The 24,086-nt window shown below is 41.1% G+C and overlaps 1 protein-coding gene across 12 annotated transcripts in view; it reads right to left on the reverse strand.

Moving 5' to 3' along the window:
- The window catches only part of celsr1a (cadherin EGF LAG seven-pass G-type receptor 1a), a 360,335-nt gene that overhangs the window by 25,508 nt on the left and 310,741 nt on the right, over positions 1–24,086 (reverse strand). For 10 of the 12 annotated variants that reach the window (XM_041202840.1, XM_041202837.1, XM_041202838.1 and 7 more), the window contains 10 exons: positions 22,705–22,848; positions 18,215–18,389; positions 17,298–17,465; positions 16,485–16,611; positions 13,093–13,293; positions 9,650–9,824; positions 9,021–9,133; positions 8,623–8,702; positions 6,727–6,853; positions 4,699–4,824 (listed from right to left, as the gene is read on the reverse strand). In XM_041202840.1, coding sequence (XP_041058774.1) covers positions 4,699–4,824; positions 6,727–6,853; positions 8,623–8,702; positions 9,021–9,133; positions 9,650–9,824; positions 13,093–13,293; positions 16,485–16,611; positions 17,298–17,465; positions 18,215–18,389; positions 22,705–22,848 — 1,436 coding nt within the window. The remainder of the gene's footprint in view (positions 1–4,698; positions 4,825–6,726; positions 6,854–8,622; positions 8,703–9,020; positions 9,134–9,649; positions 9,825–13,092; positions 13,294–16,484; positions 16,612–17,297; positions 17,466–18,214; positions 18,390–22,704; positions 22,849–24,086) is intronic. The other 2 variants (XM_041202839.1, XM_041202836.1) reach the window with 1 other exon arrangement.

A 24,086-nucleotide genomic window follows, 5' to 3' on the forward strand; every position in this document is an offset into this window, starting at 1 on the left:
GTGGAGGCACCTGTAATTTTTTTGATGGAGCTAAAATAGGCTGAACTTGTGAATCCAGATATTTGTTGATGCTTTAGTGTAACTTCTAAGTGGAACTAAGATGGTTTTACAAGCTTAATAATGTAATCCAACTATGGAATAATTAACATCCACTAAAATGTCAACTTTCAGCTTTAAAAGCTCAAGGAATTATAACCATCATTTAACTTCAGATTGGAAAGTCAACCAAACACTTCTTTTATACTTTATAATTCAAGCTTCATCAAAAATATATGAATAAGTTTAACGTGTAAAATATTTTGATTCTACATTCACAAAGCTTTTAATGCTTTTGTTACTGTTTCTAGGATAGCAGATTATGGAAGTTTATGCAAGCATGCAGAGCAGGTAAATCACAATGTCAATCAGCATGCAACTCTAATATGATGCTGGGGCTGCCATTTTGGAAATTCACAGACCAGCTGATGCCCTCGCTTAACCTCACAAAGCTGAACATGTGTTCAGCAGCACAAAGGACCCATCCCCCAGAGGCGCCCACTACTTCCAGTTAGTCGGTGGACAATTTTTTCAGGTTGTCGCTACAATTGACATGATGGGCTGAAGGGCCTTTTTTCATGCTATAAAACTCTATGGCTATGTCTCAATTCTACAAGTGTTTGGTGCTTTCCACATTTGTTGAAAATTGCAACAGACTATAGGGCGTGGCGAGGTAAATGCCATGGCACAATTAGTTGCTGCCATATATTGAGTGCATTAGTTGGCATTTCCCTTGGAATAGAGCATGGCTAAGAGAATCAGCAGAGGTCATGCAAAGCAGGACAAATTGCCAGGAGAGGAAGGAGGAGGAAGGGAAGAGGGGCTCTCAGCAGGAGGCCATATCCACCCAGGGTGCAATTCTCCTATCTGAACCTGAGCAGGGAACAATGTGAGATGCCTGCACTTCATTGAGAACATCCCCACTGAAAGCTGCCACCTGCTGCAGCCATAATTCCAATCTCCAAGGACAAGGACTGCTTTGCACCTGCGAAGGTGACCTTGGTAACGAACCTTTCCGCATTTTAAAAAATTAATTTATGTGATGTGGGCGTCACTGGCTAGGCCAGCATTTATTGCCCATCCCTAATTGCCCTTGAGAAGGTGGTGGTGAGCTGCCTTCTAAAATGGCTGCAGTCCATGTGATGTAGGTACACCCAAAATGCTGTTAAAGAGGACCCAGCGACAGTGAAGGAATGACGATATACTTCCAAGTCAGGATGGTGACTGGCTTGGAGGAGAACTTCCAGGTAGTGGTGCTCCCATTTATCTGCTGCGTAGGTTTGGAAGGTGCTGTCTAAGGAGCCTTGGTGAGTTGTCACATGAGGGGGACACATTGGGGAAATTTTTTCATTTTTCGTATTTTTCTAAGTGTAAGTAATCTCCCTGAGACAGCACTTAGCCTCAGGGAGATGTGTGCTCTTTTGTGCACATGCATGAAAGAGCGCACTCTCGCTTTTAGGGAATCCCCCCAGCCCAAACAGGGAGCGCATAGTGCTTCCCGCCGGAGGTCACGCTGGGCGGGCCTTAATTGGCCTACCCACGTAAAATGGTGGGGGGGTCTGCTTCTCCGGCGGGGATCGGCTCCCCGCCCACCGGAGATTGGGTTGGGCCTGCCCATGCGACAGACAGAAAATTCTGCCCCAAGTTTCAGCATGTCAGTGGTTTGCTCTGTCACATTTCATGTGGCAACATGGTTTGAAAACCGGAGTCACAAGTTATGTCATCAGTGGATAGCCATTTTGCTGAGTAGCCACCTTTTGGTTTGCCGTGGTGGCTGAAGTGTAGCTGGCGTGGCAGACTGCCTCCAAATAAAGGCATCATGACTGCTGCCAGAATACTGGGCATTGACCTGCATGAAGTGGAATTCCTTCTGGTTCCAGGATAGTGGCAGAGTTGACATAGGGCCCCTCACAATGTGATGTGTGTGTGTGTGCAGTTAATGGAAGGCTGGCAGTTCTAGCAAACCCTTGTACTTGCTCTGCCTGCCAAGCTAGAGATGGAGATATTTGCAACATCTCAGTTTGCCATCTACTATTGCATAAAAGAGGTCACAGATGCTCTCTATTTAAAAAGAGATAACTAGATTTCATTCTCTCTCCCCAGAAACAAGCAGGCAGAGCAAGTACAAGGGTTTGCTGGAACTGCCAGCCTTCCATTAACTGCACACACACACACATCACATTGTGAGGGGCCCTATGTCAACTCTGCCACTATCCTGGAACCAAAAGGAATTCCACTTCATGCAGGTCAATGCCCAGTATTCTGGCAGCAGTCATGATGCCTTTATTTGGAGGCAGTCTGCCACGCCAGCTACACTTCAGCCACCACGGCAAACCAAAAGGAGGCTACTGAGCAAAAATAGCTATCCACTGATGACATAACTCATGACTCCGGTTTTCAAACCATGTTGCCACATGAAATGTGACAGAGCAAACCACTGACATGCTGAAACTTGGGGCAGAATTTTCTGTCTGTCGCATGGGTGGGCCCAACCCAATCTCCGGTGGGCGGGGAGCTGTCACATGAGATGGGACATGTTCATAATTTACACTATAACTTTATTAAACTTTTTAAAACCCTGCATGAAACCTCATCCCGCCGGTGGATGAGGTTTCATGTTTTATCTATTTGCCCCCAGGGCTCCTGGCCTGCCCGCCAATCTTATGGTTGGACGAGCAGGTCCTTTAATCGCATAATTGGCCCTGTCAATGGCCTCAATTAGCCATTGACAGGTCGGCGGGCCCGCCTTCCTGAAAATTTAAATGGGCTGGGATGACGTTGGGGGTTCCACCCAATGCCACTGCATGTCATTTTACGCATCAGGGAGTGGGCCCTGCCCCCTGCTCGCCGACGGCAAAATTCTGCCCATGGTTCTGGAGCAGCCTGGCAGTACTTGTATGAGTGGGTCTCAAGATTTGTGCTGGTCTGCTGCATGCTGCATGACATCACCATCATGAGCAGGCAGCCCTTTCCACTAGCTATCAGGTAGGAGGAGGTGGTGGTGGTGGTGGAGTAAGAGGACGAGAAGCAGGAAGGAGAAGGATGATGAAGAGGAAGAGGAAGGAAAGCACTAACTTAGACAGTCCCTTTCTGCTCAGGTTGTCCATGAAGAACTAATCTGAGTGTGCAACCAGTAACCGCAATCCCAATTTCCCAATAACCAACAGTCCCACATTCTTTACTTTCCCTCTATCACTGAGTAATATTGTTCACTTGGTCACATTGCAAAAATAAAAGCAACCACAAAATAAACAAAATTTACTAAAAAATTATGCCGTATCTATATATGATTAAACTAAATATCCATTCACTTGGTGTCTGCATTCTGAGTGCCTTTGCTATTCTTGGCCCCTCCCCTGGATGCAGTTCACTCATGCCCAGTATTTTATCACATGCAGGTTCTGCCTCTAATCTATTCCCCAAGATATCAGTATCTGAGGAGGTGACTATGTGTGTAAAATCAAGTAACAGTGATGTGATTGCACCATCACTCATTCCTTGGTTTTCCATTGCAGTTCTCAGATGTCTGAAGGGTAAAAAGATAAGAAGTACAAGGGTAATGTAGTGGTGAGGGGAGTGGGGGTAAAGTAAGAAGCACATATTTACAATGTCTGCAGTTTATAAATCAGAAGAGATTGTGGGATAAGGGGGAAGAAGGATGTGAAGAGGAGGATTAGGATATGAAGATACCATCATCTACAATGCTTTCAGCTTCACCGCTGGCCATGGCTTCAGCAATGGCTGTTCCAATAATGGTTGGCACCATCTCCTCCATGGAGGTTTGGGCTTGTAAGTGCACCTGTCCCCCCACAGGTTCGTTTTTGCTGCCTCCGGTTATGCAATAGCTTGTTCAGCAAGAGAAAGGGAAATGTGTCAGTGAGTGTTGTGCAATTTGTTTGGATCTTGTAGCTGTCCCCATCCCTAACTGCCCTTGAGAAGGTGGTGGTGGTGAACTGAACTGCTTGCTTGCTGAACCATCATAAATGATCATAAATGCAGGGTGTTTAAGCTGTTAGATGTGAATGAGAAGCTTGCAGCAATGCCAAATGTATGAGAGTGGAGTATATGAATGTAGGTTATAAGGTCTGGTTGATAGAGATTTTTGGTAGGTGAGCGATGAGGGTACTGCAAATTGAGCAGTGGTGCAATTAGTAGGATTTGGTATTTGAAGATGCATTCACTGACCTTATCATTTGTGTGAGGTCATTAAACTTCTTGAGCATTTGCATCGAGGTCTTTGGGGCTAGATTCCTGGCATTGACCTCCATGGCTATCTACTCCCACTTACTGACTGTGTATGGACCTCCTGGCCCCATATGGATATAGAATATCTCTCCCTCCTTTCCAGCTCTTCCACCAAGCCCTCTAGTACAGCGCAGAAAATCTTGGAACCCTCTCTCTCTCCCATGCTCAGGGTGCAGCCAATGAAGTGTGGTTAGCACTGGCCCCATCCAGAAATCATGTTAAATTCAAATAACAGGGGCTGGTTCACAGCATTTCACCACCCCCACATCTGTTTTCAGGGGCTGACCAGTTTAGCTCCCTATGTACCTTTGCTATTTCTGGTGAGAGATGTTTGCTTTGTGAAGGATTATACATCTTCAGTGTTTCAGACTGGAAAGTGTGAACCAATATCCCTTTTCTGTCAACCCAGCAACTTACTGATAAAACTGTGGTTCTGGTCAGTACCGTGTCATCTGGATGTTGTTTCTTTCCAGTGAATATGTTCTTCAGACCTTTTCGAACTTCCTTGTTGAAGATACAGTGGCAGAAGAAAATGAAGAGTCCCTGAAACCACAAAGTAATTCATTTACAATGACAAGTATGACACAAAGATTTCTTGCCAAACCAAGGTCAATCTGCTAACTGGTTCACATTATGGCGTAGTGCTCACCCATAAATCAAAAAGATTCCTGATCAGCCCTGGATGGTGATAAAGTATAACATATACACATACATTGCTATATTGATGCTATGTGATATCATTTTTTCATATAATTATTTTCATCCGTTGCTATGTTAAATGGCAAGGTATTTTCGGTTTTGAAATGGACATAAAATATCAGTTAAACTTTGGGACACAATAGAAATACCTGGAAAACTAATACTTATTTATTAATTACATTAATACTTTTCAAAGTTAAGAAAGTTATTAGCTTGCCTTTGTATAAATAAAGAATAGTACATGTACTATAACATTTAAGCAAGCCTTCTATTGTTCCTGGGCCATGCAATCTGTCAAATCATTGTTTCAGCATCACAGGACACCAAGACTAACCTGATATCACAGACAAATATATATAAGATAACATACACACATATATAAGATAATACACACACACACACACACATATATAAGATAATACACACACACACACACACATATATAATATATATAAAATCAGCCTTTCCAAGTAATTTTCATACTCCGTGTGAAAAATGACAATTATGACTAGTCCCTTATCAACTATCAAATTTAAACCTAAAATAAATATTGAGTGCAGTTCTGGGCCCTGCACTTTAGGAAGGATGTGAAGGCATTGGAGAGAATGCAGAAAAGATTCACGAGAATGGTTCCACAGCTAAGAAAATTAAGTAAAGAAGATAGATTGCAGAAGTTGGGACTGTTCATCCATGGAGAAGAGAAGGTTGAGAGGAGATTTGATAGAGGTATTCAAAACCATGAGAGGCCTGTCCTGAAAGGATCAAGAATGAGAGGGCACTGATTTAAAGTAATTGGCAAAAGAAGCAAAAAGTGACAGGAGGGAAAACATTTTCATGCAGTGGTTAAGGTCTGGAATGCACTGCTTGAGAGTGTGGTGGAGGTAGGTTCAATTGAGGCATGTAAAAGGGAATTAGACTGTTAACTGAAAAGGAAGAATGTGCAAGGTTATGGGGAGAAGGCGGGAGAGTGGCACTAGGTAAATTGCTCATTTGGAGAGCTGGTGCAGACATGATGGGCCGAATGGCCTCCTTCTATGCTGTAAAAATTCTGTGATTTGGTGATTAATGTTTGCATGTTTGAATAAAAGGTTTAAAAGTTGTTAACAGGCATAATCACAATGAGCTAATAAACCAGGCTTGGTTTACATAAACAACAATTTATTCAGTAACCACTTTCAAGCCATTTTTGTTTCAAATGTCTTGCTGAAACACCACATCAAATTTGATTTTTAGTCAAACATTAGATTGAACAATGCATTCCAATGTAAATGGTCTTCTGTGTGATGACTAACAATGTGTCAGTAAGAGAATAAAAAGGAATGTTGCAAAGGTTTAAATTCACTTCAGCCCAGGAGCTCCAAGGTTGTATAATAGGTTGAGCAAAACAAGTCAGATTCTTGTATTTCAAACATTGGAGGAGTGGTTGGCTATTTATTTGGATCATAGGGAGTTCCTCATTGCAGCAGCAAATACTTGTTTAAATTTGCACTCTGCAAGTGCTAACAATATCTTTGGCACTGAAGGATAGTCGGTGAAGCACAGTAGCATGGGTACTGGCAAAATGACATTCAATTATATACAAACACATAATTCAAGCTACGGGCATTTTTGATAGATGACCAAATTTGCTGTGCAAGTAGTCTAATTGGTTACGAATTATATGAAAGAAACTCATACATGTAGCATATCCACTCTTTAGCAAAGTGACGCAATAATGCCCTGTCACACTGGCAGTTTTAATCTTACCTGGAAACAGCTGAAAATGGCAAATAGATAATGGAAGGTCATAGTGTCATTATTCACTGCCATCAACCCCAACAACCAAGTAGCACTGATGAGAAGCAGCATAAGGAAGGCAGTCCTCAGGCCAGATCTAAAAGAAAACATACGAATCACACTCAGTGCTCAATGATACAGCGCAAGGTAAGCACCAGAAACTTGTCTGACTCATCTTGTTTCATTTGAAGATTGTTCTGTTGCTTTTATTACTAGAACATTGCAAAACAGAATTTAAAATATCTTTCTCATTGTAGGATTTCTTATAACAGCCACAGCTGTTTCATCCATTTCCTTTAGAGAGCTATGTTATCTGTAGTGCTAAGTTTTCACCCTAAAGTATTTCTATTGTTCTGTTGAAAATTTACTACCTTTGTTTGTGAATTTTCTGAATCAAGTCCATACATATCGCCGCCGTTCCTTTACTGTGGCTGGGTCAAAATCCTGGAACTCCCTTCCTAACACCACTGTGGGTGTACCTACGCCACATGGACTGCAGTGGTTCAAGAAGGCAGCTCATCACCACATCCTCAAGGGCAACTTGGGATGGGCAATAAATGCTGGCCCAGCCAGCGAAGCCCACATCCCATGGATGAATTTTTAAAAAAAATCGACTCAGAGGTTTCAGTGCTCATCATTAGCACTGCCTCTATTTTCTTCTACTGATTAAGGCTAAAGTAATGTTGAGCCCTTTGCTAACCTGAATGATGTGACCTTAAACTTGTCAAATGAACCTACACATATCCCTGATTGTCCAACTAATTCAGCTAATTCCTGGATTGTTTTCTCACATCCAAGCTCTAACTCTTACATCGTGTCTACCTCTTCACCACTGGGCTCTTCCGACCACTGTGTTATATCTCCACTTTGTAGAAAGCTCCACAAGAAATCACTCTGTAGAGGAATCCTGTTTTGCTTGGCATTTTCAGACTGCATTTACACTCCAATGGTAACATTAGTAGGGAGCTAAAGTTTTGTAAAGTCTAGAGGTAGGCCCTGACCTGACTCAGGAATAAAGCAGAGTAAAACTTCCTCCACCACGGATAGTAAATTCAGCCTCAGGCAACCAACTGAGAGTGTCTTCAGGAATTCTTTGCTAATCTTGCTTAACCCACCTGCTGCTTTGATCCTTATGTGGTATAGTTTTCACTGATTTAATTTTGTACTTACATTGAACTTTGATCAATTTATCAGAAGGGAGAATACTGTCTCTCTTCTCCTACCACCCCCTCCTCTGTGCATCCAGTTGATCATTGATTACCAAGTAAAGAAACTCTCTGGGTTTGGATGTGCATCAGGATAGCACCCTTGCACCAATGTGATCTGGGCTAAGGTTTAAGTCTCACTGATAATGTGGAAGTTAATTCTCTATGAAACAGTTGTTAGTCATTTGGCCTGTCCCAGCCTGTGTTCTCTTAAAAAGCAGAAGGATGCACAAAACTCAGATACTGACACTGAGTGGCAGAACCAAGCCATTTCCCAGCATAGACTTTCTTCACCTCAAAAAAAAACAACTCAGTGTCAATATCGAGCTTGGCTCCCAGGTCATGGAGATTACATCCTGATCCAATCCTTGCCCTGCCCTATCAACATTTCACCAATTTGAATAGCTGCATTTCTCAGCCAGTCATCCTTAATGATTGTAATTGTCACCCTGAAACCAATTTGTGCCAAAATATGGACAGTTCTGCACTGTCCATCCACCACAAATAATACTGTTTTCAGGAATGCTCACAAAACTCAAAATCGTCTGACAAATGGCCTCTTTCTGTTTTTACTTCTGAAAATATTGTAAAGGTTCTATGTATTGCCTCGATGATACTCACTGTTAATAATAAAACATAAAAATGTGGATGCAAAACTCACATGATACCAGTCTTTTCAAAAGACCTGTGCCTAGGTCCACAGGATGCTTTGGCCGCTAGTATGAAGATGACAATATTTATCTGAGGTAAAAGAAATTTAAGGTAAATTAGTTCCCACAAATTTTGAGAAAAATACAGTTGCTTAGAAGACAAACAAACCAGAGCTAAATCCAGGAAGCTGAGATTTTTCCACAATAGTAGCAAAAGTCAGCATGAGGATAATGTCTGCAAAAGTTTTGCTAAAATTTGTAATTGTAAAAACATGAACTTATACTCCTAAATCTTACAAAGATAAATGCTTAGTTTAAAATGCTGTATAACTAAATGAGAAGTGCTTGTGAACACTGCCCAGTTTTAGCTCCTCAGCGCTGGTATTGAAAGGTGACAGAGATTACTTACAATGACTACGACACAGATAGGGCCAGCGAAGCTCCAGATCAGGGTGTCGTGCACAGACAGCCAGCAGAAGTCAGGGTTTCCATAACCTTGTGGATCCAACCCCATAGCCAAACCTTAAAATAGGACAAAATAATTCCTTCTTTTAATTCCTATCCATGTATAAAATGTTCCCTTGCATACTAAACTGGAAGACAGCACCACTCCTCTCAAAAAGTAAAATGCTGCTGATGCTGGAAATCTGAAGTCAAAACAATAAAGTGCAGTAAGCGCTCAGCAGACCAGCCAGAATCTGTGGGAAAAGCAAGATGGAGTTAATATTTCAAATCAATCATGTGTTGTTAGAATCCACCTGAAACTTAACCCTCACCTCTCAAACTCCAGGAAGTAGATTTTGACTTTGTCCGATATTGGTTGAGAGCGAATCAACAGCCTGCTTTACAACTCTGCTAACTTTTATTTCCACTGATGTCAATTCAGTTGCACCCATCATACATCACTGCACAAAGCCAAAGTCTACCTCACTGTGTAGGATGCCAAACAGTCAAAAATACTTCTAGTTTACTTGCTACCTGAACCACACAGCTGGCAGCTCAGGAGGTTTTTCCATCAACAATCAGGAGTAAGGTTACCTGTTATAATAGCAGGAATTCCCCATCCAATGGTGTAGTAGAACCTCATGTGTCCATGGTTGACATTCCTCATGTCAGTCAGCATGCGGTAAATGTGTAGGCCCTCCACAAATGTCCAGGCAAAGGTGCATAGGTAGAAATAATGCAGTAGGAGGGCTATCACACTGCAGACAAACTGCAAGAGAAGAGACTTAGTCAGTGCTGAACCATCCAAACATTTTCTTTTTACCTGCTCTACAACTTTTGCTTGGCCTAGCAGTAACACTTGGCCTGAGTATTTAAGCATAATCTACACTGTCAGCCCAGCGTTGGAGAGAATGTTACAGCATTGGAGGGTTCTGCTTTCTCATGAGATTTTATACTCATCTGCCACTTAAGTAAAAAAAAGTGAAACTTTGAGACATTTGTGAGTTATGGTAAGTTACTATGTAAATTAACATAGAAACAAGGATCAGGAGTAGGCCATTAGGCCCTTCGAGTCTGCTCTGCCATTTATTATGATCATGGCCGATCATCCAACTCAATAGCTTGCTCCCACTTTCTCCCCATATCCTTTGATCCCTTTCGCCCCAAGAGCTATATCTAACTTCTTCTTGAAAACATACAATATTTTGGCCTCAACTACTTTCTGTGGTGGTGAATTCCACAGGCTCACCACTCTCTAGGTGAAAAAATTTCTCCTCATCTCAGTCCTAAATGGTCTACCCTGTATCCTCAGACTGTGACCCCTGGTTCTGGACTCCCCCACCATCGGGAACTTCCTTCCTGCATCTACCCCGTCTAGTCCTATTAGAATTTTATAGGTTTCTATGAGATCCCCCCACTCATTCTTCTGAAATCCAGCAAATATAATCCTAACCAACTCAATGTCTCCTCATATGTCAGTCCCACCATCCCAGGAATCAGTCTGATAAAACTTCGCTGCACTTCCTCTTTGGAATTATTTCTTATGTTAAAGCTCTGCTTCATCACATTTGGCATTATATACATTCTATAAGAAATATTCTATAAGACACAAGCATTGTTGCACAATTTTTTATCCAAAGTGCACTCCTTTTCTATGAAATAAGTTTGTGATATTGCATTCTTTTGTCAGCACCCACTATGTAAAGGTACTAAAGTAACACAGGTATGACTTTCTACAGCATTTATCAACAGAGCATGATGTCCAGTGTGAACATTCACTGTCCTTTCTCTCCAGGTAAACTTTTGTTCTGACTATGCCAGTGTCTACGGTTCAAAACAGTAGCCTTCTATTACAAATCATATAGGAATAACCAGTCACTTAAGCAAAAAAGCTTTAAAGAATCTTGATGTTTGTAATTACCAATTTTTTGAAGTTTAAAACCTGCAGTGAATTTTTTCTGAAGACAAGTTCAGGATTTGTGGATATTTTAATAGCAAATTGAATTTTAAACATTTACAGTATTTGATAGTCCACTTATTAATGTTTACCATTCCTTATCAAAGACTAACAAGGGCTTGGATGAATCCCAAACATTTACAAATTATTCTATTATTCATGGTTTACTTGCACAGACACTGAACAGTGCAAACCACCTATCATAAATTGCGATAGAGTGCCATAAGACCGGGTAACATAATTATTTCCCCCAAAGCTGACAGACCTGTGTTAAGAAACTATCTTAGAATTATCCAAATGCATGCCTCCATACACTGAATGTAGTTTATCAGTTGCTCCATACAAATTATGTTATCGCTGGCACCAACCCATGACCTGCATCAGGATACCCGACTGGTGTCTGCAGCACACCAGCATTATGTAGATTAAGCTCCAAGCTCAATTTGTAGAAAGCTTTGGGCCTTCGTCTTCAGGGACACATTGTACAACCACCATCCATTTCACAATGATTTCCAGCACAAGATCAATATCCCAAGACTTTTGCTCCTTACTCTTATGTGAAACACACCTACATCTATATATTCAAAATTTTAAAAACAAGGAATGCGTTCCTGCCCTTGCTGGGCATTTCCAGTGCCCTCCTCTGGACCTTCCTACCTCTCCACAAATATCAGGGCCCTAAAATCTGATAAGTGTACAGCTAGCAATAATCCTATTCATTATCCACTTGCGGAATCTAAATCACTGCTGTCTCTGTTAGCAAATTTTTTGTTTTTGTTTGTTTGGGCTCATTTTCAGCCTGATACACCGAATAACACCATCAAGACAAGGTCAAACTTCCAAAGGGCAGCCAGCCAATCAGCTGCTGGACACAAAGCAGTAGCGATGAGCTTTCCGAAGTTCTCAGATCTTTATCTACTCATGTGTTAAGGGGCATTTTAATGTGTGCTTTGCCTGCAATAATGTATGTTTTCACTAGATGTTGCTAATGAGTTTTCTCTGGAATGACCACAAGTATTAAGGTGGATGGACTCATTTCAGAACTTGTTTAAAATGAAATGAGCTTTTCCTTTGTTAGTGGAAATGCTTGGTTGATTTAGAAACATTTAGGGCCCCGTTTTGCTAAAGCCCAGTTGCTGGTGCTTATGAGACACATGAAGTTTTGAGCTGGGGAGAAAACATGGTTCTTTGCATAAAATTAATTGAAAGGGTCTGAAAAATTCATGATGCCTGAAACTGTCCAACAGTAGAAAATGTTTATTAAATGTGCAAATCAGGTGAGTGCAAAAATTTTTTCTATATCGAAAGCAGAGTCCCATGCAAATGAGATGCAAATACCATCTCACCCAGACAGAAAAAGGATTGAAATACTGTACAAACACTAACAGGCAAAAGAGCTGCAAAACTGCAAAACGGCACACAACAATTCCATCGAGAAGTGACATGAAGAGCTCTTGCGTAATGTATGCGCTGTTGGGATTCTAAACACTAAACCATTCAATAAAGTTCAGCGTTACCGTAAATGATTGTTTTATGTCACACTGCTGCACACCTCAAGAGACTCCATACTATTTATAGTTTTTCAAAGTCTTATGATGACTACTGGGGCTTGAATTATAACACTGTAGAATATCGGCTGCGTTGCTATTATCAATTAGGATGGTAGTCTGAACAGATAGTGAAGAAAATTGCCAGCCATAATCAAAAAGAGAAAACAGGAACAAATTCTACTTCTATCTCACTGTGGCAATTTTCATCACAGATGTGACAACCTTCCACAACTAATTAACCACGAGGCACTGAAAAATTGTTTTTTCTCATTACTAAATGGATTAAGCCTCCCCATTCTCATTTCACATAGTACCCATGCATCTGTTACACAGAATAAAATTTCATCTCATCACCCTGCTCTGAAATCAGTTTCCTGAGAAAATTACTGAGATTTGGAAAAACAATAGGTAAACAGAATTGGAATCAAATTAAACATTATATTCCACTGAAAATTCACAGTCTACCATACTGATTACACTGAGGTTTAATAGTTTTGAGATATTAAATCACTATAAAAATAGGCACTTACTGGATTGTCTGTCTGATTAATTCCAATGAGGAAGACGAGTTCTGAGAAGAAGAGAGCTGCCACCAGATTTTTATGGATGTTATGGAGGTTTGAGCGCAGGGTTCTGACCAGCATGAGGAAGAGGAATGTCACAAACAAAGCAAACAAGGATATTGAGACAGTGGTATACGTGACGATCTTCAGCGGGAGGACCTCACCATGCTGGAAGAGAATTGATAATAGGAAGATCAAAGTTCATACACATGGAAAGTCATAGGTTTGGGCACTACTTAGTACTGCCTATGACAAACTGAAGGGTGCCCAATTTTGCTGGGAGCAATTTTCATGAAGTTTCAACTGGGTTACTAGATACAACACCTTGCTAGGCTAAGACACACAACGCTGGAGAAAGCTGGTGAAGCTAACTTCTGAACACTAACTGTAACACACCTTATGTCAGACCTTCAGAATCCAAAATTAATAACAGGCTTTGAGAAATCTATGACCCAGAGCGATCCACCTGCAAGCTAATAAATAGATGTTAGCGTGAAAATGAAAATAGAAGTTCAACAGATTCCACAATTATTAGCTGATGTGCCCTTGGTCCAGAGGTATTTATCCCAGATAAGAAAAATTACCGTTTGTATTGGGATTCTTTACTTACAAATTGACCATTACAGAGTGTAGTGATCATGTTGTGTGTTTAATACAAAAGTGTAAAGGCAAGCTAGAAATATTTTCTATATGTTGTGGAAATTGCTGTAATGTTTGAAGTTGTTTTATGTTTAATGAGATAAATTTACAGCAACAAACTATTTTAACGATACACCAAAAGATCATTTTTGATGGTTATATCTAATCTTTGGCTTTTGTTGTTTGTGACCCCTTCAAGTTTATTTTACAGTCGGTGGTACTTTTGCTGAAGTATTTGTGTACTCTGGAGCAGAATTTCAGTACATATTGTGAGTATCCTAATAGTAAAATGTCTTCTACACTAGAGGACACTAGACAGTGATTGCTGATCCAAGAATAATTCAGTTGACAAGGAAAGACAGTACTCCAACAAACAACAATGCTTCAAAATAATAAAATCAATGTACCAGAGAACATTTATAGCTCTGCTAGTCACTTAACAAACACTAAACTATCAGGAAAATCACCAATAGGTTAATTTATTTTAAAAATGATAGTTACAATTAAAACAGCAGAGTTACTTTGCAACACTTCTTTTTCTGCACAATTAATTTACAGTGACATTTTATCAAGAACTATAATTATGGCTAAGCTTTTTACATGCATCAATCTGCTGTGAGGCTTGCTGAAGTCCTTGTCTGGGCATCATCTGGAGAACTCACACCAGGGCAAACTGGAAACCATTTTGGGCTACTTTAACCATTCCCTCCTGTGGAAGCCAGGTGAGTGGGAAGTTAAAGTCTGCCCATTCATTTAACTGTCCTCAAGCTGCCAGAAACTGACCTGTGGCAATTATAACCTGTTCCCTAGAGCAGTTGGGAAGGACATCGCACAAAGCCGGTCAAACCCTTTTTAACATATTCATGTTGGGTCTTATTGATGTCATTGGGTCCCAACTGCAATATTTACCAGGTGAGCAGCATTGAGTTTCCTGCCAGGCCAATACAGCACAAAAGCAGAAAAAGGTTCATTTTTAAATTTCTCTTTTCTACTTGCCCTACATTACAACAGTTACTACAATTCAAAAGTATATATTTGCCTTTAAAGTGGTTTGGGATATTCCAAGTGCTCTTGAAAGTAACTATATAAATGTAAGAAGTCCTGTCCTTTTTCCTTGTATAGCCAGGAGAAGGAGTAGGAGATGTCCTTCCAGTCTCCAAAAGAAAAGGTGAAACCTCCAATGCCTCCCTTCCCCCACCCCACAATTGCAGGATATCTGCCAGACAGCCAATCCTATCAATTTAATGTCGGCGGGCGGCCTCTGGTCATGCAATTTTCCATCACTGTGATAATAACTCATCTCGGGAAGTCAACTGGCACTCTTTAAATGAGGCCTTGGGATTCATTTTCAGACCAGAGAGTAAGTTTCCATAACTTGCTGCTGCTCTCCCACGAAAAACAGGCCTGAATTTAAAATCAGGGCCTATCCTATGCTTTGAAACAGGTGATCACTTGCTAGTTTTAGTGCCTTGATGTTTCGTTGTTGTACACTCTATACAATACTGCTTTCATTAGTATCCCACCCATCAAAAACACATGTACATGTTCTCTGCACTGGGGACTTCCTTCCAGTATTGCCTTACTGTAAAATAATCTTTTCTATGTTCAGCTTTTAAAGAAGTTCTAGCCAGTAAACACAAAATTATCTCCTTTAAAATATCTTCATAAGATAGAAAGAAATTGTATAATGCCTCTCATAACCTCAGGGCTTTATAGGCAGGGAAATTTTAAACTGACATTAATGCGTCCAGGAAAAATTTTCAATCGTCTCCTTTTCGTTGCATCAGAACATCTGTAGTGTTTTATCATTCTACTACATTAAGCCCATTGCTGGTTACAACATTAATATGACTGCAGCATGGTTTCAAGCTGCTGGCTTTTGCCTTTTGATTTGGTTCATAAGATTATTGATAGAGCTAAGATTTGAACTTGTGCTGGTATACCATAGGTATTCTTACGGTCACGGCCAACAGGGACAGAGACAACACATTCATAAATCCTTAGGCTTTCTGGGCCTTGGGAAGGAAAGTAGCTGCTATGCTGGAGCAAATACAGGGTAGTACAAGGGCCATACAGAGCAATCTGTAAATGGAGAGCATACAGCAACTATTAAAAGCAATTGCTGATAGCATTCCCAAGCACAGCTCAGTAACCCAGATGTTGCTATGTTGTTATAACATTCCACCCCCACCCACCCCAAATTGTGAATGTGGGAACAATGGATCTCCATTCGTCATTCTTTGTCACCAGTAAATTCTATCTCACAGACATTCCTTTCATTTCAAAGGCTACTGAGCAGAAACTGAAATGAACTAAATAGGACAAACTAAAATCAATTCCACAGCATTCCTGAATCTATTAAATAACTCAGTTTTGAGGACATATTCAGGATTAATACCAGTTACAGACATCTTTACATAACCACGCCTTTTCATTTTCTACTAAATGCTGGAGCTTTGTTGAGGCTTGTGTACCAATAATACTGTAATAAAATATTATTAGTTCAAAAAGACACAGCACTGCTGCAGGCTATGCTTTTTAAGTTTGCTCAATTCCTGCAAACTGATCTTAACATTGGCAAATGAGACAAAAAGCAAGACATGTCTCTGCCTGTGTTCAATAAGTGGAAAATGTGTTTAATAAACTGGAAAATGTGCACTGTACTGTCTTAAGCACAATGGAAACAGTTTCATCTAGTCATGTGATCAGATCTAACTTGCCTCCCGCTTGGAGATATCCATGAGCACGGCAAAACTAGTCATGTGATTGCACTGGCAGTTGATATGGGACTCATTCCGAAGGACAAGTTCACACCCTTTGGAAGACCACCCTCCTGTGCCTCCAATCCTATCAAAGGAAACAGATAAAGGGATTACAAAAGAACCAAGAACCACCAGCCAAGTTATGTAATCTTCTAATATTTGTGCCTCTGTTAAATAATGAGCGTGTCTAACTGATGGACATGTATTCTGAATGGGTTTTATTCCTTTCCCATTTTCTCCATTAGCTCCTGAAATGTGCTCATATTACTTTTGAATTAAATATTGTACATGGAGATGTTATTCATAGGATTATAGTCTTGTTGTTCTTTGGCATTGCATTTGGCAACTGAGTGTCAAAACTGTGATGAGGGTGCACCAAAAGGGCTTGCAGATTTTCACAGCCTGTGAGTGCTTTTGGAAATAAGATTAAATGTAAAAGTAAAGTGGAGCATCACCATAGCACCAATTTGGGATCAATACAAGCAGAATTACAGTAATATATATCAAGGGAGATGTTTTAAACAGTTCTCTAATTCAGAACGAATTATAAAATGAGCTTTATATAAGATGCAATGATGGATCTAATGAAGGATCTATGGTGAAGGGTCGATGTAAATTAAATGTACAGCCAAATCCAGTACTTAACAGAAAATCATTAGGATGCACACTGGACCCTTTGTATATAAACAAGCAATTTATATTATTCTCATCTCATCAGTTTAACAGCCTCAAAGAGAAGGTAGAAATCAAAAGCTTTTTAGTCTCACTTACGCAAGAGTGTGGTTCCAAAATACACAGAGGGGCTTGGTCCTTTCCTCCGTTATAAACAAACGATACTTTAGAGTTACTGGGCTCTCCAACTGTTGTGGTAAAGGATGGTCCTCAGTGTAAACTGTAGTACTTATGATGGGTGTATTTATGACTGGCCGAGTAGGTACTCTGAAGAAAAACAGCATTTGAAAAAGGCATCCATATAAATAAAGCCATCCATAAGAATTCAGGCATGGCAAGACCTGCAGCAACACTTAAAATTTCAATGTCCTTAAATATACATCTTCAAAGTATCTCAAAGTAAAAACACAAATTGCTGTGATTGGTCTCCAGCTTGCATCACTTCTCATAAAAATTAGGGCCAAAGGTAAGCTCTGCTCCCCAGCTCAGAGCTGCTGTGTAACACAGATAGACGTTGACAGCTATCACTTTTTTCCAAACTTCTGAGGAAGTTAATTCTGATTTTGGCATTTTGTTATATAAACCAGTAGTTAATGTTTTTGTTCTGAAATGATCCAAGCGATGATTTATCTTTAGTTAGAAAGTTATAGCCCAGATAAATCTACTGGAATCCAATATTATCCTGTTCAGAAACTATGGATTTTGCAGACACAATCTTTCTTTGTGAATGGGTGAAAGTTATACCTATTGTGACTGTAAATTCCTGAACAGGATTAGATTTTAAAACTCACTGTACCTGGTCCTAAGATTTGATACAAATTACAGTCACCAGGGACTCATGAAAGTTGCTCTTTCAGTTTCAGAATTGAGACAGGTATCTGGAAATTGGGCATGCTGGCCAGTGATTAGTCAAGTTTGGATGTGATGGAAAGACAATGGTTTTCAATTTATTTTAGAAACTCAAAGCTGGAAAACTCAGAAATTTGAGTGTGCAATAAACAGGTGCAAAATCTCACCTCATACTTCTTCGATCAGGATCATATCGTTCAGGCAAAAGCAATCCCAGTGATCTGTAAATGATTACCACGGCAACTGCATACTGCTGGGATCCATCTGCATTTCTCTTCTTCCTTTTTGAAAATGTACCTTCCGACTTCCCACTGGTATTGTGATCAAGATGGTTGCCCTGTCCTGAAGATTTATTAGGAGATATTGTACGACAGCAAATAATCAAGACTATCTTTTCAATGCTTTCAAGTAGAATCTCAGTCAAATGTGGAATTCTGGGCATTTTGGTTTAACAAACAGTTCCCAATAATGTGTGGCACTTGTCCTGCTATAAAAATTCTCCAAGGATGTCTGATATTAGATCCACCAACATTGCAGGCCTTTCTCAAACTCTTATTTTTCTTCCAATTTTCTCCCTGCCCCTTTCCAGAGTTTTGACAATTGTGGACTCTGGTTCCATCAACAAAGCAACATATATGCATATGGCACCCTTGGTGTAGAAGCATTTCACAGGAGCATTATTAAACAAAATTTGCCTCTGAACCACATAAGGAGATACTAGGACAAAAGAAGATAGGTTTTAAGGAACTTCTTAAAGGAGGAAAGGGCCAGAGATTTAGGGAAGGAATTTTGGAGCTTAGGGCCTCGGTAACTGAAGCATAGTTGACCATAGAGGAGTGATTAAAATCAGACATGCACAAGAAGCCAGAATTGGATGAATGCGGATACCTCAGAGGATTGTGGGGCTGGATGAGATCACACAGAGGGGGAAGGATGAAGCCATAGAGGGATTTGAACACAAGGATGAGAACTTTAAAATTACGGTGTTGCTTAATTGGGAGCCAGTGTGGGTCAGCAAGCACAGTGGTGATGGGCGAATAAGGCAAGGTGCAAATATGGGCAGCAGAGTTTAGGATGATATTAAGTTTATGGAGGCCAGAGGAGCACTTGCATAGTCGAGTCCATAGCTAACAAAGACATAGAAGATATCTTGGCTTCAGCAGCAAAGAGCTGAGATGGGCTGGAGTTGGGTAATGCTATGGAGGTGGAAATCGGCAGTCTTAGTGATGGTGCAAGTATGTGCTTGGAAGCTCATCTCAGTGGAAAATGCAATGCTAAGGCTGCAAACAGTGGTTCGCCCTCTGACAGCTGCCAGGGATAGGGACAGAGTCAGTATCAAGGAATGGAGTTTGTGGTGGGGACAATGAAGACAATGGCTTGTGTCTTCCTAGTTGGAGGAAATTTCTACTCAACCAGTACAAGTATCAGATAGGCAGTCAGTTAAATTAGAGACATTGGAGGGGTTGAGAGAGAGGGTGGTGAGGTAGAACTAGGTGGTGTCAGTGTACATTTGGAAACTGATGCTTCGTTTTCAGATGATGTCACCGAGGAGCAGCATGTAGATGGAGAGCAGGAAGGGGCAAAGTTTAGATTTTTGAGGGGCACCAGAGGTAACAGTGTGAGAGGCAGAGAGATCATTGCAGATGATGCTCTGGCTATGACTGCATTAATAAGAATAGAATCAGGTGAGTGAAGTCCCACCCAGCTGGATGATACAAGTGAGGCATTGAAGGAGGATAATGTGGTCAATCGTGCCATAGGCTACAGGCAGGTTGAAAAGGGTGAAGAGGATTAGCTGTCACAGTCACATAGGATCACTTCTGTGATTTTTGTAAAAGCTGTTTCGGTATTGCGGCATGGGGAAAAAACCTACTAGGATTCAAATATAGGCTTCCAGGAAGGATGGACATGGATTTGGGAGACAGCTGATCATTCAAGGACTTCAGAGAGGGAAGTGATGGGATGGTAGTTTTCAAGGACAGGGAGGTGGGATATTCATGGGATGTGGGCGCCCCTGGCTAGGTCAGCATTTATTACTCATCCCTAATTGCTCTCGAGAAGTTGGTAGTGAGCTGCCTTCGTGAACCACTGCAGTCCATGTGGTATAGGTACAACCACAATGCTGTTAGGGACCGGTTCTGATACAACTGAGCGGCTTGCTCGGCATTTCAGTGGGCACTTAATAGTAAACTTCATTGCTGTGGATCTTGAATCACATGTAGACCAGACTGGGTAAGGGTGGCAAATTTCCTTTCCTAAAGGATATTAGTGAATCAGATAGGTTTTTATGACAATTGCTTGGTCATCATTAGCCTTCTACTGAATTCAAATTCCACCATCTGCCATGGTGGGATTTGAACCCGGACCCCAGAGCAGTACCCTGGGTCTCTGGATTACTAGTCCAGTGACAATACCACTATGCCACCACCTCCCCTTGCCTCAACTGAGGCCCTTAACTGGCCAATTAATGACCACTTAAGGGTCATTTCCTGTCCAGCTTCAATTTTCAGGCTGGCGGGAAGAGTTCAGGAACAGAAGGGGGATGCCTGGAAAGTGACCCTGCCTCAGGCCTCTGGCATGAAGGGGGTGGGGGGTCACCACCATCAGCAGCCGCCTTTCAACATCAGGCGCCTCCCCCACCCCCACGAGGTCTGCCCATGTGGGTGCTCCCTCCCCCCATGGCCTCTCCATCAACAACCCAGCTCCCATTCTGCTCAACCACCCAGCCCCCACCACCGGGCCTCACCTCCGCTCTATACCATGAGACCCCCCACACTTACCTGCTCCTGGATTCCTGAGACTTATACCCTGGGGACTGCTGGTAGTCCCAGTCCTGTTCACTGCAGCATCTGGGACTGCTGGGATGCTGCCAGCCAATCAGACTGGCCGGCAGCTCTCTGAGGCGGGACTTTCTTCCGAGTGAGGGGCAGAACTTCCACTTCCAGCTAACTGGAGCATTAAATGGCTGAGGGGAAAGCCAGTATTGGCAAGGATGCATCCCCTGCTAACTCTTCGGATGGGAAGCCCTGCTTTCCTAAAACCCCTGACCCATGAACTCCTTCCACTTGTTGAAGGTGAGAGTGAAGGAGGCAGGGGAAAGGGGTTTAAAAACATGGTTTGCAATCGAGAAAAGAACCTGGAGGTTACCTTTGCATTCTGAGAGGATAAAGAGCACATTTGGCAGAGGTGATCAGGACTCAATAGTGCTTTATGAGATCCAGCCAGATCCGGTATTGAGTGGCTAAAACAGTTATCTGCCATATCCGTTCAGGCCTGCGACCAAGTCAGCAGCCAAGTGGCATTCTTCATGTCAGCCCAGTCAGTTAAGTGCTGGCAGCCTTTTGACCATAAGGATTATCACAGCCAAGTCAGACCAATGGTCCTTCTAAATTTTCTTTGTGCGGTTGGTTTCCTTCAACTCGTGATATTTATAAATATTTTTGCACAGTTGTGTGAGTGCTCTATCTTAAAGGGTACAGCTTGTAAGCAGCCTGTGCGATACCTTCACAATTCTGCATGGCCGCACACACACGCAGCTTAGGGGGATCACTGAACATAAACCTGTTGTCGCCCTAAAATTGACACATGTGCAACTTATGTAGGTATTGCTGGATAATGACCACAAGCAAAAAGTTCAGTTCATTTTCCCTGCCCTGACCCAAAAATGCTGAGGCCAAATGTAGCATCCGTACAACTGATCTAGATGAGATCAGCTAAGTCAGCAGAGACCAGAGACTAAACTTTAAAATTTCCTGCTCTGTATGACTTAGCTGCACAAAATCAGTATGAACTTGTATTTTTTTTAAACAAAGTATGTGGTGGCTGCGGGTTTTATTTGCCAGGATGTTTAATAAGGATATGAATGAGCTGACTCTTAAATAATTGTGGTAACACTGTACATCACAAGAATAATATAATTGCACATGACCGCACCACTGTAAGAAAGCAGCTATGCATCTGAGAAAGGATTATATAAAGAATCTCCTTCGTTTTGTTTCATTAATGGCAAAAGTCCCATAACATTGAAGTCAGTTGACATTAAACGACTGTGAAGCTGATATAATACTTACACTGAACACTTGCCTTCAAAGGCAACAATTTTATTTGCCCCATGAACAGTTCAATTAAAAAGCAAAACAAATTATCTGTTATAATAGTACTCAACTAAACTTCAACATTCTGAATTTACACAAATTCTGAAACATTTAAGAGCATTTTCTTCATTGATGAAGTTCGGTAAGCTAAATAAACCCATGTCAAATGACTTCAATGATATGGGACTTTTGATGGGTAAGAGAATAATATTTTTTTCATGCCATTTCCCACTTTCACCCCTGGATGTTGGCAGGCAATCCAACCATGAAAGCAGCACAGTTGAATTTGATCTTGTCCTCATCCAATTGCAGGCATGTGTGCACATGCAAACAGGCATACATATTTCAGTTCCGCTGGATAGCAATCAGGGTTGGGAGCATCAGCTGATGTTTTTTCTTCCTCCATACAAGCACTTGAATTTCGGAACCATTCAAGTCAAGACCAACTAACTCAGCATGGATGATGGATCAAATGTGACTCATGGCGAAGCTTAGAATACACAAACTACAATCACATTTGAATAAAATCAATGCAAGAAATAATAAAAATAGGTGTGATGTACCTTTGTTACCTCCAGCTTTGAGGAGAGCATCTGGAAAGAACACACTGGATTCAAGATCTCTGGGAATTTTTTCACGGATTTTCTCTAATTGTGGCATGCTGGCACCTGGAAAGTTCGCCATCTCAAAGAGTTCAACTGCAATGACTTGAGGTAAAAGAAAGACACACATAAAGCCCAGATACATGGGAAAATGTTGCTTTGACCTTTGTGGGTTGTGCACTTAAAATATATAATACTTTTATGAATGTAATTTTCTATTACATAATTAATAGGTGACTTCATCCAGATTCCTGAATGGCACAAAGATTGTTGGAGGAGTTTTTGCTTCGTTGGTTCACAACTTTGCACAGCCACTTAAGGCCAGTGTTAAATACTAAATATCTACAATGCACTTGAACTGAACTGGCTGGTACAGTAGGTGGAGCTGTGGGAGGAGTCACCAACACTGGTGCTGGACAGGACTATGCTGCTCGCTCATGCATGTGGCTGAGGCTGAATGAGGCTCCATAAATAAATCAATAAAGAAACAATAATCCATCCATTAAGGCAGGATTAGTTAAGTCTATAATGTGAAAGGCAACAATATTAATTTTGCATTCATGCCGGTTCCATTAACACTCTGATGGGGAACTGGTGGGGCACTAATGGCCAAGCTGTTGAAATGGAGTCTGACAGATTATGCATTTCAGTCTTGCACTCACAATGCTGGAGACATGGTGGCTCTTATTGGCACATGTTGAAATATTAATAGACTGCACTACAGTATATCCACTGACCATGATTTTAAGTATACTAACTCATAAAAACATTGGACCAGAGCTTGAGGTCAGTGACGAAGCAGGGGTGCTCATCACGGACCTCAAAGTAATTCTCGCTGAGAGATCGATCATGACTTTCACCTCTATTACTGTGCACTGAACTACAAATGGTTGTAGTACCCTTCACTGGGGATTTCCCAGCGTAGAGCTGGAGTAATATCTCAGGCTGCCTAAGCAATCAATTACATTAAAGGGTCTTCAGACACCCAAATAGGAAACAATAAGCAGTGAAATAAAATGACTTTTTCAAATTTTGATAGAGAGCAATTTAAAGATTGGGACATACATATGTGGCAAAGTCAGAAGCTAAAGTATTGTGTGAAAACACTTTAAAATTTATTTTAAAAATTTAGCTTAAAATATTTATTAATTAATCATTTAACAGCACTCTACAAATATAACAGGGTCAGTTCTGTTGTTCATCAAATTTTATTACATCACCATTAAAACCCCAGCTATGCCTGATTGATGAACAAGGTGTAACTTTTTATAGGGTTAATAACAGTGACGTGGGAGTGGGAAATGTTGAAGTTCTCATTGATTTTAGGATTTCCAGCTCTCGGG

The sequence above is a fragment of the Carcharodon carcharias genome, chromosome 13 (assembly GCF_017639515.1).
Source record: "Carcharodon carcharias isolate sCarCar2 chromosome 13, sCarCar2.pri, whole genome shotgun sequence".
NCBI lineage: Eukaryota > Metazoa > Chordata > Chondrichthyes > Lamniformes > Lamnidae > Carcharodon > Carcharodon carcharias.